Raw genomic sequence first — 16,669 nt, 5'->3', positions numbered from 1 at the left:
CACGCGGCAGCTGCTCTTTCCCCTCCCAAAAATATCCTTGAATTTGCCTGCGCGTGTGGGTTTTTGCCTGATCTCCCCAGTGAAATATTTATAGAGCCTGTGTGCACACATATCGAACGGGAAATGAATGGAAGCACTTCAATGAAATTTATGTAATACAAAGGCAAAATATATTGTTACATTCACTACAGGGCAGTGCTCATGGTGAGGGGTGAAAAGTGCGGGGTGTCAGGGGACGGAAAAAGGCAGACATGCAAAGCATGTGGGAAATATAATAAATATCTATTTTTACCCGGGCGTTCTTCATTTACAAATGGTAAAATTTGTTAAAGCAAACACTATTTTTTGTTTAACAAAAATGTACAATATAAAGAGACTACATCATTGTAAATCATGTGAAGCTAAATATTTAAAAAATAAAAACTTCAAATTTTTCATACAGAAACTGTTCCCTGAATCATTGGCAAAATAAATTTAATTATTGTTATTATTATAAATGTAGGGTTGTTATTAAAAGACAATTTTTGTGAAAAGAAAAGCACACGTTTTTTGTTGACTATAAAAATCATTGATATATTTAAACATTGAAAAACGAAAAATTTCAGAAATAAATAATCCTAATATATATAGTTTGAATATGTGTTAAAGGAGATACAAATTCAGATTTTTTTCTTATCCAAGGTATCCTTTATTCGAGCACAGCTTTTTCCGGAACTAAACTCACACACCGAACCGATTCTCATCTGGCTGCTCATTTGCCAGGGCTAAAGCAGCGACATGCGATACGAGCACGCTCCACACTTTCCCCAGGGATGGAGTCTGTGGTTCGAGTGGATGTGTGGAGCAGGTAAACTGCAACAAATTTCATACTATTGAGTGGTTTTTGAGTGCATTTGAAATAAATGTTATCAATGAAGTTGCATACTTTATGGGCGCAATCCCCGACACCAGCCTCCCCCATCGACCCATCGCCCCATCGACCATGTGCAGCTCCAACTGAAGCCCCGACCCCAAGCTCAACCTCAAAGCCCGGCCAAAGTCCCCAGGGAAATGGAATGAGTATAGTAGTGGAGAAGGGGGATGGGGATGGGAAACCCCAGCCTGGGCCATATAAAATGAAACGTTTTTAAGTTAAGTGCAGTCAAGAGAATCGACCGACTGACTGAATGACTGACTAACTGAGTGACTGAGCGGGTGTTTCAATTTGTTTGATGGAAAACCAATTGTGGACAAGAGCTCGTCGAATTCAAGCTCAAAATCCTCGTCGTACATCTCGAAATTCATTTAAAAGCTGGTCCATTAAAGCGACGACTTTCCCCAGTGGCAGTTGCATTTTTCCCAATTTCCGATACGGACTTTGCCGATTGATTAAAGTTGGGGTTTTAATTAAAACAAAAAGGCACACAAAAACAAAAAAAAAAAGCGGAGAGGGAACCGAACATCAAGTGAGCTTCGAGCTGCACTTTTTATGCATCATTCCGAAAAGCATCGAATAAATCACAAAAGCGAGCTAAATGCCCAGAAAAAATCTTCTCCGGGCCAAGTTGGTGTGAAAACATTTTGCTGGCAACAAAACAAAAAGTGGGGTAAATCCGAACCAAAGGCCGAAATCGAAAACAAAAATAAAAGCAAAAGCAATAGCAAAAGCAAAAAACTATACAACCGGCAAAAGCCCAACCAAAACCAGAATCCGGCTGACTGCAAGCCACTCCGTTTCTCCCAAAAACCCAATCCCCGATCCCCAAACCCCAAACCCCAAAACCCCATCCCCTTTTACCAACGAATCCACTCTCGGTTCCATTTCGATGGTACACTTTTGTGTGTTGATTGAAATGCCGTTTCATTTTTGATGTTTCGTCCTTTGTTGCCGTTTTATCCTATTTTTATTTATCGATTCCAGGCTGGCCTGTCCTCTGTTTATAAATAAATGTTTCAATTTTACCATAAAAAATGCGAGTAAAATGCAAATTCCTTTTCTCCGGCTGCTCTTTTTTTTTTGTTTTGTTCTGTTAGCCTGGAAAATGAAAATTTCAGAGTTGAAAATGAAAGAGAAAAGCAAAATCCATGGTATTTTCCAGCTGATTCGGGAGACGAAACAGATTGGGCCGTCATGTCACTATTTAATTTTAAACGCACACTCGATTGTGATAACTGATGCTCTGTGATTTATTCTTTGCCTAACACAAAGCTATTTATGACACCTGAGCTCTGTTTATTTGAAAAGAACACTTTTGATTTTGCAGCTTCAAACAAAGTAACTAAACGAAATGACTTATCAAAGAGGAAGCTTTTTGTTAATTCCAATCCTAATCGTAGAATTGCTATCTATGGAGTAGAAAAAACTCGAATTATTTAGTTCTCAGCTCACTTAAATCCGCAGAGAACTCAATTAACTTGGCCTTAAGGTGTCCCACAAGTTTTTGCAGCTTCACCCGCAGCGATCCAGCTTAATTGAAGGCAATTATGCGCTTATCAAGCCCCGCCTGCTGAACCATGGAATGCCCATACGATTGTTCCTATCACTCGGCCATAATTAAAATGTTTTCTGCCAGGAACTGCAAAAAGTTGCCCAACCACAGCGGCAAACACAGCGCATGAATAAGCGCCGCCAAAGTGAGGCCAATTAAGAGGAGCCAGTCGAATCCGTGAGATGCGGACGACAGCCGACTCTGAACTGGAGAACTGGCAAGCTGGCAAGCTGGCAAGCTGGCGAACTGGAGAGGTGGACAACTGGACTCCACCTGTGGCTGCTGGAAAAAAGCATTAAATCAATTCCGTTGTCAGCTCGCGCAATCCTCAAACGTGGCTATACATACATATATAACAAAAAAAAAGGAAGGAAAGAAAAAAAGAAAACAAGTCCAGATGGATCGCATGCATCGTTGGCCACAACTAGACGCTTTGTCCGTGGGTCCCTCACTCCCGATTTTAGCGATTCCAGCAATTTAACACACAGCGATACGCCAAGAAATTTCTGCGATTCGCCCGACAATGAGAAACGCGTCGAGGTTACGCTCAATCAATCTCGACCGGCGACAAATGTCCGTCCGCATTTCGGGCTCCTCTTCTGGACAGCGGGGAATAGGCCCAAAAACAGAGGTGGACAAAAACAGAGGAGAAGGTGTCTCCTGTTCACGTGCCTGCCTCATCGCTTATGGGCTCATTCATTTCATTTAGCAGCCCATGATTTATTCATGATAATTACTTCATTGGCTTAATTAACTGTTGACTTCTTGCGGGCACATTTAAGTTGAGCGGAAACGGAAGCCCCATTTAAAAAGTCAAAGGGCATTTAAATAGTAAATATTATTTCGTAATACTTAAAATAAAAGTATTTTGAGCCCAAGTTATAAGAAAATCATAAATATCTTACAGCAGTTTTATTTGCTCATATTTTTTTGCGTCATGTGTCAATACTCTTCAATGCTTTGATTTGCAAAATCCTGGACTTCTACTTTACCAGTAGGCTTCTATCGCTTTGAGGTAGCCGACTTGAATTATACTTTCGATTTCATCCGTTTTTTTTTAGAGGTTATTCAGTTTTTAACAGCATCCTGAGCATCATCCAATTTCAATGTATTACCAAAAGCCTTTGATAATTGGGTGACCTTTGTGTTTACTTCAGGCAACATAACACTTTGAATCTGCGGCTCTTGCAACTCCTGCTTTTCCGTAGCCTCAGAAGTGATTATTGGGTACATGGAAATTTGCACACCATCCTTGCCCCTGATTTTATAAAGAGGAACCTCTTCCGGTGGCACGTAACCATCTCGGATGCGACGAGCCTTCCGCCAGGACCCATCTGGTCGTCTGGAAGCCGGAATGATCTTGCCCTCGATGGTCTTTATTTTTGAGCCCATCTTAGTAAAGATTTTAGAGTAATTCAGCTGTGACAAATTTATTTTCGGGTAAACTATTTTTAATGTGACCAGATACAAAATTCAGGAGCTTAGGCAAGATTATGTCAATGTTTAAATTTAATACTCTTAAAATGTAGGAAAACAATAATCAAGTAAAATCATAAAGGTTACTAGGTTAGGATAAGGAAAAGAAATATGAGAGTGAACAATACATTTTTGTTTTGAATAACTTTATGAAGTTATAAGACATATAAATTTACTTTAAAAGTAAGAAATAGATACCGGAAACTATACCTACATTTTAAGAGCCCATCTATTCTCGATTGAACAATTAGTATTCTTGTTGCTCTCTTTTAAGTTAGCACATTTCTTGGCACTTCACTCAGTGTTCTCCATCAGCAGTGATTAGCTCTTTTATTAACAGCTCCGTGGGTCCAGTCTCTAGAGAATCCCTCTATCTTTCCCTTTCCCCTTTCCCAAAGTCCCTTCTTCACTTTTGCACTCATCTCCGCGTTCATTTCCGTCTTCGCTAATTCGCCAAAGAAAGTAATTAAGTGAACTTTTTTTTCTGCAGTTCCGATTTGATTTTCATCCAAGGGAACTCGGCAACAACGACACACAGACATCATTCACAATTTTAGCACATCATTCGCATTGACTCAACTGACTATCATCTAATTAGGATACCATTAGTTGGCTCCCCCTTTTGCAGAATTACCTGGCTTTCATCCCCGCCGACTCCGCCGTCTCATTGTTTTAGCCGCTTTGGCTGCTGCAGCTTCGCCTGTCTAATTAAAACTCGTTTAGCAACAATTTCAATTGCGTTTCAAGAACCTGTTGCCAAGACTCCCCGTTGAAATAATCCACCTAACTTTCCCCATCCTCATATCGCATTTTATACCCTTTGCAGAAGGTATAACTCATTTCATGTTATTTTCACTATGTTGTTTATACGTTATTTCAAGGTGTTTAGAAAAGCTTAATAACGAAAAGTATTGTTTATTTATTCAAAACATTTTTTATAAGTTTTTATTATATATAAATAAATAAGTATGGATTGCAGTTTTTTTTTTAAATTGTTTGTTAGTCAAATGGATTTATAGATTTTGATGTGTAACAAAAATATGTAAATTTTTTGTTAGTTTGGCCAATTTAAAATATTATTTCACCATTGTTGATATCAACGAATATAAAAAAGAGTACAAAACATTTGTCCTGATAATCCTAGCCTAAATTTTAATTTTTTTCCCGTGCAGCGTAACAAGGTTTCCATTTCCATTTTATTTCTTTCTCCGCTGCTTTTTGCTGATTGTGTAATTTTAATGTAATTCGCTTTTATTGTTTTTTATTCGTCTCTCTCCGTCTTTGACGCCGTCTCTGTCTCCGTCTCTTTCTCCGGCTCTGTCTCCGTCTCTTTCTTTTTCTCGGCTCGCTTTGGTCGGTGTGTCTGACATTAATTGCAAGTGCAAAAAAAAAAACTGTTGTGGGGAGCAAAAACACAATAAATTATAATCGCAAAAGTTTTCCTTTTTGCGAGAAGCCTTTATTGATTCAATTTGGCGAAAAGCGAAACTGCAATTGAGGCAAACTGGAGTGAGAATGGGTAACCTGTCTGGCAGCACTAAGCACCTACAGCCCATAAATCAAATAAATCGGTTTAAGGCCCGGCCAACCACCACCCACCCACCATCAATCCCCCTTTTCGACCAAACCAAGCAATTAAAGTTTTTCAAGGGCCATCCGCAACTGCAATTATGATTCAACGAGTCCTGCTACTTTCCCGTTCGGCCCCAAAGACAAAAGGTAATTGAGGCCGGTCCGGGGTCCTGATTCCGGCGTAGCAACCGGATACGGACCCTTCTGGCGTCTCGCACAAATCTACATTACCATGATAATTTATGGCGTCTGTATTGGGGGATCACGATGGGCGGGCAGGCGGGCGAAACTTCGGGGGGAAAAGAAGTTTCCCTGGCCCAGACATAAAGCCCCACTTCACTCCCTACTTCGCTACCCACTTCACTCCCTACTTCACTCCCTACTTGACTGTTGCCCACGTCACTTGACTCTCTTCAGATTTTTTATACAGTGAATAAAACAATTCTCGTTGAACTTGGAATACTTCTGCTTCTTGTAAACTAATAGAATAGAAACATATTAGTATGTGTTCCATCAAACAAAGCTCAAAATGTGCACTGAAAAAATCTTAGATAACTTTAAAACGTTTTAAGCTTTAACCTATATATATATTTGGAATTTCAGAAAGAAAGGTGAATAGTAAAATGGTTTATTCTTAAATAAAACCCTTTTTGTAAATTGATTTTTAGAACTCCCAGTTGCTCCTTGATTTTTGGTTCCCAATCCTAATACTATTTAAAATCCAAAAATTTTTGTTAAATATGTAAAAAAATTGATTTTTCTTATGTTCAAGAGTTCAAGGCCAGAAGAAATCTCACAAAAAACGTGGGTAAATAGGGAGGTTTGAGGCCAGGGGCGACGAGAGATAGAAATTCAGGAGGGAACACGTTGGCGTAGTGGGGCCCAAAAAACAGCAACCGGCAGGCAAACACGGGCAGGAGGAAAACGAAGAGTTCATCAAAAAGGGATTTTGAAATACAAATGAATTTTCGGCATTCTGTTGGAGGCCGTCAGAGACAGAGAGCTTCAGCCAGGCCAAATAGGAGCCCACAAAGGCAATGAGCCGGGGGGTAATGGGGATGGGGACATGGGGCACTCTACCAGATGGAAAGAGATAGAGAGATGTACCGAGCCAAGCCCTCGCAATCAGCCAAAAAATGAAACACTTGCCTATGTGTCGAATACTGCACATAAAACAATTCCATACAAAAAGTGTGCCAAAAAGCATTGCTCTATTTAAAAATAATTATATTAAAAAAGAGATGATAACCATTTATAATTGTTTATTTAAATGCACTAAAAAATAACGATATTTCAAAATTTAGTTTTCCACTCCATTTAATATAAACAAAGGTCTAAGCCTTCCATACTAATTTTCAAATGCAAAATTTGAGGTGTTTTGTAAATGATTGGGATTTGTGTTTGCATGATTTCAATTATTTCTAGTATTTTTTCGAGTGTATGCCTGACAGGGAGGTGTCGGCGACCCACTGAAACAAAGAAACAGGAAAAAGAAAATATATATAGAGAGAAGAAAAACTTTTGCTTACTCTGCGAGAAATGCCAATCAACCCTTTCCTCTGGTATGTGGAAAATGCACGAAAACGCGGGGAAGGGGGGTTGGGGAAAATAGGAGGGCTTTTTCGGGGAAAATAAAGGGTGATGGCGAGGGGGCGGGGGCGACTGTCAACAGCAGAATTCTTCAGGGGCGGCCGTAAAAACGACGACTCATTTGTATTTCCTTGTCAGCTCCTCTGATCTGCTCTTTTCAGCTTTGCTGCGGTCCTTGGTTGTTGTAATTTTCCAAATCATTTCAGCGGCTCAGTTGGAAAACTTTTCAAACGTTTAACTAGCCTCCGCTTAACCCCCTTTTTCCCGTGGGGGAAGGGGGCGTGGCACAACAACAGGCGGCGATGGAAAACGGGGATGAAATGGAATGCGAAAGTAAAAGGCAGCGACGCGGATTTAAAAGTTTAAATAACTTTTATGTATCTCATTACTCAGAAGTGACAAGGCAACCAGGCAGTGCTCCTCCTCCCCCACCTCCTTTTGGCCCTCTTCTTTCGAAGGGAGAGCTTTGAAAATAATCACAATGAAATCGCATAATTCAATTACAAGCCTCGTTAAGCCGGCTCAAGCGATTTTGTCACACTATGCTAAGGGAACTACGAAAGGGAATCGCAAACAAAGTACAAAGATAGCGAGAAAAAGAGTTACAGACGTAGTTTTAAAGAATATCCGCCCAATAAGTTACTAGACGTGCTGATACTATACCTAAAAAAAATAATCAGGAATGTAAATAAATTGTTTTCCGTTTAAATTGAAAGAAATACAATTAATCAACGATTTTAGTTTCAGTGCTGCGAGATATAATATATTTATTATATTTTATTTATTTTAGAATTATTCTTTAATTAAATTATAAAAATTTTGTTTCCAGCTAGAAAACGAATGTAGTTCATTTCAAAGGTAAAACCTTTGTACTCAAAGCAGTTCAACTGTATTCCAAAAGACACCAAGTATTCGCTTCATCAGATGGACAACACTCCCTTTTTGGGGGCAACATGAAATCCCAGTGATTTGTGCCTGGCTTAGACCAGACGATTATCGGTTATATCGATGGATAAGTGGGGGAATGAACTGGACTTTTGATAAGAGACCTTTCGAAATGGGTTTCCTGTGGGGAAAATAAGGGAAGCAATAATGCTTACCTATGTCAGCTGAAATCGGAGTTAATTCTAACTTTTGCTCTCTTATTGTCTGAGTTTCTGGCATTCTGTTTTTCCCCCTTTGAGCTTTTCACTTAATTGAGGTGCTGCGGGAAATTCAGATGGGTCTACCACCTGAAGCTTGCCCCCTTTTCCCTCCCCATCCCCCGAAATTTTCATTGTGCACCCCGCAATTAACAAAGATTGCAAAGCTTTTAGTTCCACTCTTGCAGTGCTCACCCCATTGGACTGTGGTCATGGTCCACCCCAAACCATTTCCCACCTTGATTTTCTTGCACCTTTACTATTTCATTTCCTTCCATCATCGCTTTGTGGGGGTTCCCAGGCATTCGTTTTGCATTTTTAGTTTCTTTTAAGTGAAATCTAAATGCTTTTACTACCAACAGTTGGCTTTTTCCCTGGCTCTGTAGTTCTTCTGTAGTTCTCCGCATTTTCCCCCCGTTTTCCCCTTTTCCCTGTTTGGTGTGTGTGCCATTATCACTGGCAGCGTTTAACTTGCCAGAATCATGAATTCGTTTCGTTGTCGCCTTGCCTTTCCTTTCCATTCCTTTCCTGGTTTTCCCAGCATTTCCATCTTGCCTTTTTTGTGATGTGTAAATAGCATTTGCTGGTCGGTTACTCACTGGGTAAAGTGGGGGCTTTCCTTTAAGTCAAAGCGAGATAAAAACGCTTGGCATTGCGATGCGTTTCGTTTTCATTTTCGTCTCGTTTGGTTTCGTTTCGTTTGTTTTCATTACCTTTTATCGCTGACCCCTGACCCCGACCCTTCCCTCAGTTGCTTCCTTTTTGGCCTGGACCGACCCTCCCGTTGGCCAAGTTAACGAAGTCAGCCATCCCCAGCGACTCCTGTAATTTTAACCAGAAAGACTGGAAGGCGTCGCCTTGGAACAGTGTTCATTCATTATGAAGTACTCGCCTCCAAGGACTTTCCATTTCGTTGCCGAAATGCGCATAAAATTTTATCATTCTATTTTTAAATATATATGTATCTGGATGTGCATTCGAAATGTTTTCGCTTTCCGTTTAGTTTGATTCCTTTGACAATTTCCGGTTTGTTGACTCCTTTTTGCTCCTTCCTCGTCGACGACTGTCCTTTAGTTTTGTTGTCTTTTATGGTTTCTTATTTAAAAGCCATAAAATTCAGCACATGTCTTCAATTTGGGCGTCTCGGCTGTCAAATTGGACATTTCCTTTGGGGCACCGAAAGGACCGAGAAACAAAACAAAATAAAACGGAAGCCTTGCGTAAAGTTTTGCGGCCCATAAAAAGTAGGCTCCATGGCCAAAAAGGGGGCGGGATTGCAACTTGTATTCGGAAGGGGAAGATATCCTTATAGCCATTGGCCAAATCAACTGGGAGGAACTGGGAGGGATCGCAGATTTGATTGCGCTGTCAATTCTGATTTGAGTGTCTTACTTAAGTCCCTCTAATGGGGTTGCTAAGGAGATACAAGTTTTCTTTTGGGATGACCATATCTATTGTCCATCGATAATCATTTAGCATGGTTTTGGGTTCAAAACCCCTTCTAGTCATTTGTTACGACCTCTGAAAAGTATAGTTTGGGTTGATTTGATAAGTTATGGTGGCTTGAAAAAGCCCTAAAACTTCATTATACTATTGCAAAGCGTAATTATAATTATAGTTTGCAACGCAGTGAAGGAGACACCACAGACCTTAAAAGATACAAGGAAAAAATTACGAAATTTCAAAAAAAATGGGTTTGCTGAAAAGTGACCAGAATTCACTACTCCTAAGTCCACAGCTTTTTAATTTTCATCCAATTTTGAAGTGTCATACCTATAATTGATTGTATTTCATTTCTCTAACGAACTGCATAATTTGAAAATTTGTTCTTTTTTTCAATTTTAATAATCTAACCCCTTTCCAAATAACAATTGCAAACCCATAAAATTAGAAAGCCTTGCTTCAATCCTCTTTTTTATTACTTTTCAATTTTTGTAACCCACTTTTAAGCCGCTCTTTAATTTTAATTTCAAATAAAAGCAATTAAAATTTGCACCACAAAGTGTAAAGGCAACAAACAAAAACTAACAGCAGGGCGGCACAATTCTGCTGTTTTTAAAATTCGCCCAGTTGAATGCACTTTACGATGCCACCACGCCCCCCAAACAAAACAAACTTTCAACTTTGAGAAGGGGATGGGGAAGGGGGAGGAGGTGAAGGAGCGGTATACAATATGCAAATTTTTCATTAGTTGAAGGAGCCAGCCATCGCCATTGCCGACGTCATCGTCATTTCGCTGAGGGACCCTTGGGGAGCCTTTGTGGTCAGGTCCTCGTTGCGATGATTGTGCGATTTTTTAATCAAATCGCCGGCCGATTATGTGGGGCCCTTGCGACTGAGTTGCCGGAATGTTGAAACTATAATTCCGCGATGGGGAGAAGGAGGAAGGGGCAGCTGCAATTTGTTCGCTAAAACAAACTTGTGCTAAAAAAGAGCTCAATTTAACACATTTCATATGTAAATACCTCAAAGTACAACACGGCCAGGGATCCCTATGGATCGGTGTTGTGTTTTTTTTTTTTCCTTTTTGATTTAACCCCCCTCTTTGTGGAGCCGCCTTTCCCTGCTTTTCGTACCCCTCGGGCAGTAAATTACCACAACACGCAGGTCCCATTCCCATTTTCATTCTCAGTTCCCAGACGAGTGCAAACTCGTTCGAACCAGGCCATAATAATCGCCTTTAATAAATTATCGGCTTGCGCGGCGCGAAAAACGCGAGGAGCCCAAACAAGCTGAAAAGGGGTTGGTCAAGGGGATGGGGAAAGGGGGAGGGGAAGGGGGAAGCGGAAGAGGGAGCAACCTGCATCACTCAGCGGTCAACAATGCAAAAACGGGAGCATGTCCAATAGCCAGCACTGAAAAAAATATATACTTTTCAGTTTAACAGGAAAACCGAATCATATTTACTCTGCAAACCAAGAACTGAGTAAACATTTTGAAACTCAAAATGTATGTAGCTATACAAATAGCTAAATAAATAAATATAAATAGAATACATTTAAAATGTTGTAACTTTTATAAAAAATATATCGTTCGACATTTTATTTGAATCCATAATAAAAAATTAAATAAATGTTCGATTGAATTTGGTAATGTAATTCAATGGTGGTTATTAGTTGCACACAACATAATATAATATAAATATTTATTTAAATTGTTTTGGTAAAAAAGAAGCGTCCGCTAATAATTTAAGCTGCTACTTCTAGTTCACAATAATTCTAAAAAAAATTAAATGCATTAAATATAAACCTTAATACGCTTTGAACATACCCCAAACTCACAACTGAATACAAACCGAATTCTCTGCAGATACCTTAAATATTTTAACCACGAATGTCATGTTAAATTAACAATAATGTACATTTTTTCGGAATGCCGAAAATTTCCAATTGATGGCCAATTTAAATGGATTTTTCGCTGTGCAAACTCGGACGAGTACTCAGGCGATGGCCGACATTTAAATTGCTTTGCATGTGTTGCACTCCCTTTGGCTGCCACTCCCCCTTCATCCGCTGTCCCCCCTGCAGCCCCCTTTAACCCGTCGACGGGCTCTCCCTTTTCCCTTTTTAACCCGCACTTATTGCCAGCTCCTTCTTGTGTGCTCAACTTGCGTGAAATTTCAATTCCTCGCACTGGGAGCTGGGCTTCAATGGGGCAATTGCTGTAATGAAGTGCTTGAATGCCAATCAGCGGCAACGGCCAGGACGCAATGGGTTAACCTTAACCCATGTAACCAGGCAGCCAGGCAGTCGGGCAGTCGGGTAGTCCTGTAACAACTGGCCCTTTTGGGCGCTGCAATTTTGACATAATTTTTGTGATAAGTTGTTAACAAAAAGGTTGCCAAATTGTTGAGTAAATAAACGTGGATGTTGATTCTTCGACCTGGTCACGTCAGCTCCTCCTTCTTCTCCCCCAAAACCACCCATCATAATTGCTGCCGTTCACGTAGCTGCAAATTTATGAGGTGATTTTTCATAAAACGTTTTCGCTGCACCGCCGAGCTCAGCGAATATTTCTGGTATTTTTCCCCTCGTATTTCCCTCATGTCCAAATTAATTTATGAATTATTTTCTTTAAAATACCAAGAATAAACAACATGGAAGCGAGCAATTAACTCCGCTCCGCAAACTCCGGATTCCCGACTGGCGCCTCCAGGCGACCCCCTTTCCCCTCCGACCATCGCAATCCTTAAATAAATTCGCCAAAGTTTTTAATAGTCAAGTGTTGAAAATTGAGCGACTGGGTGTTGACTGATTTATACACGATAATGGAGCCGGGGAGGAGTGAACACCGCCGCCGGTCAAATGGCCGCCAATTAAGCCGCTTTCTGTTGGTTAAAGTCAAACGTGGCTGAAAAGCGGCGAAGGAAAACTGTCTGCCAGCAGGATCCTTCAATCGAGTTTGAAGGGGGTTAAGTTCTTCAGATAGTGCGCTAGAGTGGGTTAATGTTGGCACAGGTAGGGGGACGTAGGAAAAATATCTTAGTTAGGTATAAAAAGGTAAAAGTTCACGTTTTCGGTTACCCTAAATTGTGGGATTTTATTTTGAAAGAATTTTTAATTGATTGTTCCTCAATAACAATATTGCGTATACAACTAGTAAAGCAGATTTAATAGTATTAAAATTATTGAAACGTATTTTTTACTTTTTATCCAAATAATATAAAACTACATAAGTACAAAATCAAAAACTGCCATGTTCTTTACAAGCATTTAATGAGAAACATCCCTCCACTTTAGCTATAGGAATCCCTTTCTTTCTTCAGAGTCTGACTTAGTCAATCAACTTGTCTTTTACTCGCTCTAATCCATGACTCATCCGAGCACTCACTCATGCAAGATATATCCAACTTCCCAACTCCCTCCAATTGTGGGTGGAATTGTAATCTGCGACGCAGCTGGGGACAAAACTATCAACAAATTGCCGATCGGTTTCACTTCATTTGCGGCACTAAATTGCAGCGTAACTCATTTTCTCTTCATGTAATCAATGTGCAAATTACATTTTGGCTAAAAGATTGACTCAGATGGGCAAAATGGAGGGAGTCAGTGCGAAGCGTTCAATGTGCTGCGTCAATCAGAGAACTCCACTTGACCTCCATTTAAATCATTGACGAGAGGCAGCCCGCATCCGTTGATGGCGTTTGTCGGCTCCATTGGTACACTTAGAGAAATTAAATGGAAAGTAACGAAAAATAAAACAATTCCTAAATAAACGAAATCACACTTTAAACCGATCTAAATGTTGTACATTTATAACACACTTTAAAATAAAGTATTCTCGAATGTTTGTTAACATTTTGTAAATTCATAAATTTATTTAAAATGCACAAGCTTTATAAACAGTAATTAAAGATGTCTTTGTTTTTTATTTAGATCTATAATTTGAAGATTTATTTTTAATGGGTAAATTTGTACTCATGCACTGATTTTTATCAGGTTAGGGCCATTTTTTTTATTTTTTTTTAAGTGTATACTGGCAGGCAGGCGGATACGAGAGCCACGATTCTCTTCCAGCTGGCAACGGAAAGATCCAGCAAGTGTCCAGCGACCAGTGCCACAGAAAGAGGAAACGCATTGCAAACGTAATCAAGTAATCAAAAGTCCAAATCACGGCTGTGACAGACCCAAATAATTTGCGATGTGCCTGTGGGCCAGGGGCGCCTGTAAAAGGGGCCGAAGAATGAGAAGGGAGGGGGGTGGCATACTGCATTGCGTGATATCCTCGAACTGACGGACAGGTTAAGGGGTAACAGGGATCCCCGGTCACATGCAAAGATGGCACTTAACGAAAGCAGTCAACCGACAACTGATTGAAGTGAAACAAACCAACGAACACTCAGAAACACATGGGCGGCGAAGGGTCGAAAGGGGGTTCGGAATGCTGGTGAAGGGGGGCTACAGCAAATCAAAGGTGGAGGAGCAACTCGGACACCAAACTCTTCGGTGGATACACACGATGGTCACGTGGACTTAAATGTGCAACGACATTAGATGACGGGACAAGAAGAGTGGGCGTCGGAGGGTTAAGACACGCAGGGGGGTTAAGGACTGACTCATGACAAATGCCGAACTCTGACTTATTGAATGGGCCGATTTCCCATTGCTGACAATCGATACGAGAACCATTGAAAAGATAAAACATTTCAATGCTCGTGGACGGAGGTTTAAAGTTCAGACGGAAATGCGATGAACTTTTGACATTTTAAGTGCTGAAAGGTAAAACTTCATTCACAAACTGCAGAATGTAATTAAATCGAAAGGTTACGAGTCTTTAACGAGAAATGGAAACATAAAATTTTAATTTAACTGGTAAAAGGCATTCTTTATTTAATTGTTAAATGTGCTGATATGCATCTCAGTAATTAATTTTGCGGCTTAAAATGTGTTTGATATGCATATTTGTCGTCCTTGTAACACTAAATTGTCATCTGAGCAAATAGAAAAAACAGACAAACATTTGAAACTGCAATTTAATTGGTTGTATAAATCAAATTGGCATATTAAATGTAACTTTGTTAATTTGTATTAAAATAATTAGGTTTGCAGATTAAAAGATTTACAATTTATTAAATTTTGTTGATAAAACAAAATCCTTGGTTTCAGCTGTCTGTAAAATACACAAAGTGAATATACACATAAATAATTTAGTTTGAGATAAAAGCTAACTCATTTTATTAAATTGTAAACAATCTGCAGAACCCCTGAATTCATCGAATATTTAGATCGATTATATTGAATTACGTTCCATTGCTCGCCAATTGTGGCTGCTCCCTGCAACAGATTTCCTGGCCAATTCATATCAATTTGTCAACTGCGACAAATAAACTGGGAAAACAGGGGCCGCACCACCCAACCCCATTCGCTGACCCCCGTTGACCTTGCCCAGGAAAATGCTGAACCACTGCGAACTTGTAAGCAGATCAGGGCACGTAGACGAACCTGAGCACACATGTCCTCCCAGAAATCGGGGGAAAAAGCGGAGGAAAGGGTGACTTTGGATGGCTACTTCTGCAGCAGTCAGCAAAACTATTCCTCAACTCGTGCGGGCATGGAACTGGAAAGCTGGAAAAATAAAGAATAAAGAATGGCAGGATGAGAGCCCAGACACGGAGACATTTTTTATGGACGCCTTGGATTGTCGGACGTGACGTTGATTTGCTGGCAACGCATTTAAGGTGACGCCGTCCAAGGATGCGAACATTGCCAACAAAAGCAAGGACGACGATCCAAAGGAGCAGACGTCATAAAATGTCGCAAGATTTGGCTAACAGAAAAAATAAATTGCCAGCTGGCCCAGTTCGATTGCAGCTGTCACGGCCATTTAGATGTTTAGCGCCGCAAAATCTCGGCAAAATCCTTGAGAGACCCACTCGGCCATCTAATTGCAAATGCAGCCAGCCAGTTGGGACTGCAGCCGGTCGAACGTGCATCGGGTACTTGGTGCTTGGTGCTTGCTACTTGGTATTTGGCTGGCCAAAAACCCATCGATTTGCGGCCAAAACGGCGGAGCACGTCCCACACGGATCGCATCATTTGTGCGGCTCCCCGGGCAAATCAGTCTCAGTCCCGGGGATTTCAGGGGTCAGGATTCGGGATTCAGGACTCAGCGCACTCTGTTGGTTTAGTATAACAATTCGTGATATGCAAATACATGAGCCGGTCAGTATTGAAAAGAATCCCGGGCTCAGACCGCGTTTAAGCCACTTTAAAGTATCAAAAGTTCAGGCGGCCTTGTGTTTGTTTCGGGATTTGGGCTTAACTTTTGAACCTATTGGCATTGGCCGAACGCCCCGGCGAACTTTATGCTTTCGAGACCTTTTTTTCTTTGGGGGGAAACGTCAACTGACTGCTGCTTTTAAATTCCCCTTTTTTATTCTCGACTCTTTTGCGTAGCCCTCAGGTGCTAATGAATTCATAATGGAAGCGGGCTGTGGGACAGGCCATAAATTATGGACCACTGCGATGGGGATATATTTTTAAGGTACTGTCGAAAATGGTGGAAAAAAAGGGGGCCAACCTGAATATTTTGCCCGTCGGCTGTTGTCAGTTGAGCGGGTAAAGGGAATTGTACTTAAAGTGAAATTTGAGTAAGGAATATAAAAGTCAAAAAGTATTTTACTTTATAAGTTGTTCATACAAGAGATAAATTTAAAATTTACAAAAGTGTGGTGAGATCTAAAATTAATTCTGTCAGTTTAAACTTATCCAATACACTTAAAACTTTTGAGTTGCATTCAATCGTTTAATAAATGATTTTTTATAGCATTTAAACAAGTCTATAATGTTTTCCTTGCTTATTTTTGTCAAATCAATCATTCATTCATCCTCGAAACCGCGCAACATCCTTAGAGCAATCAAGTTTGTATACCTTGATCATATTTTCTGCAGATCTATTTACATTGGCTTCTTGCTAATCCAT

The 16,669-nt window shown here is 40.3% G+C and overlaps 1 protein-coding gene across 1 annotated transcript; it reads right to left on the bottom strand.

Moving 5' to 3' along the window:
• Nucleotides 1-3,536: 3,536 nt before the first annotated feature.
• Nucleotides 3,537-3,860, bottom strand: LOC108096510 (partner of Y14 and mago-like). Its single transcript, XM_017198119.1, has one exon. The coding sequence runs from the start codon at nt 3,858-3,860 to the stop codon at nt 3,537-3,539; it is 324 nt and encodes a 107-aa protein (XP_017053608.1).
• Nucleotides 3,861-16,669: the final 12,809 nt, after the last annotated feature.

This window comes from Drosophila ficusphila, unplaced genomic scaffold (assembly GCF_018152265.1).
Source record: "Drosophila ficusphila isolate 14025-0441.05 unplaced genomic scaffold, ASM1815226v1 contig_414, whole genome shotgun sequence".
In the NCBI taxonomy this organism is placed as follows: domain Eukaryota; kingdom Metazoa; phylum Arthropoda; class Insecta; order Diptera; family Drosophilidae; genus Drosophila; species Drosophila ficusphila.
This window is presented reverse-complemented; position numbering and strand designations above follow the sequence as displayed.

What these genes read in the sequence shown, in the direction of transcription:
- LOC108096510 (XM_017198119.1), bottom strand. Translation starts at nt 3,860, where the DNA reads ATGGGCTCAAAAATAAAGACCATCGAGGGCAAGATCATTCCGGCTTCC.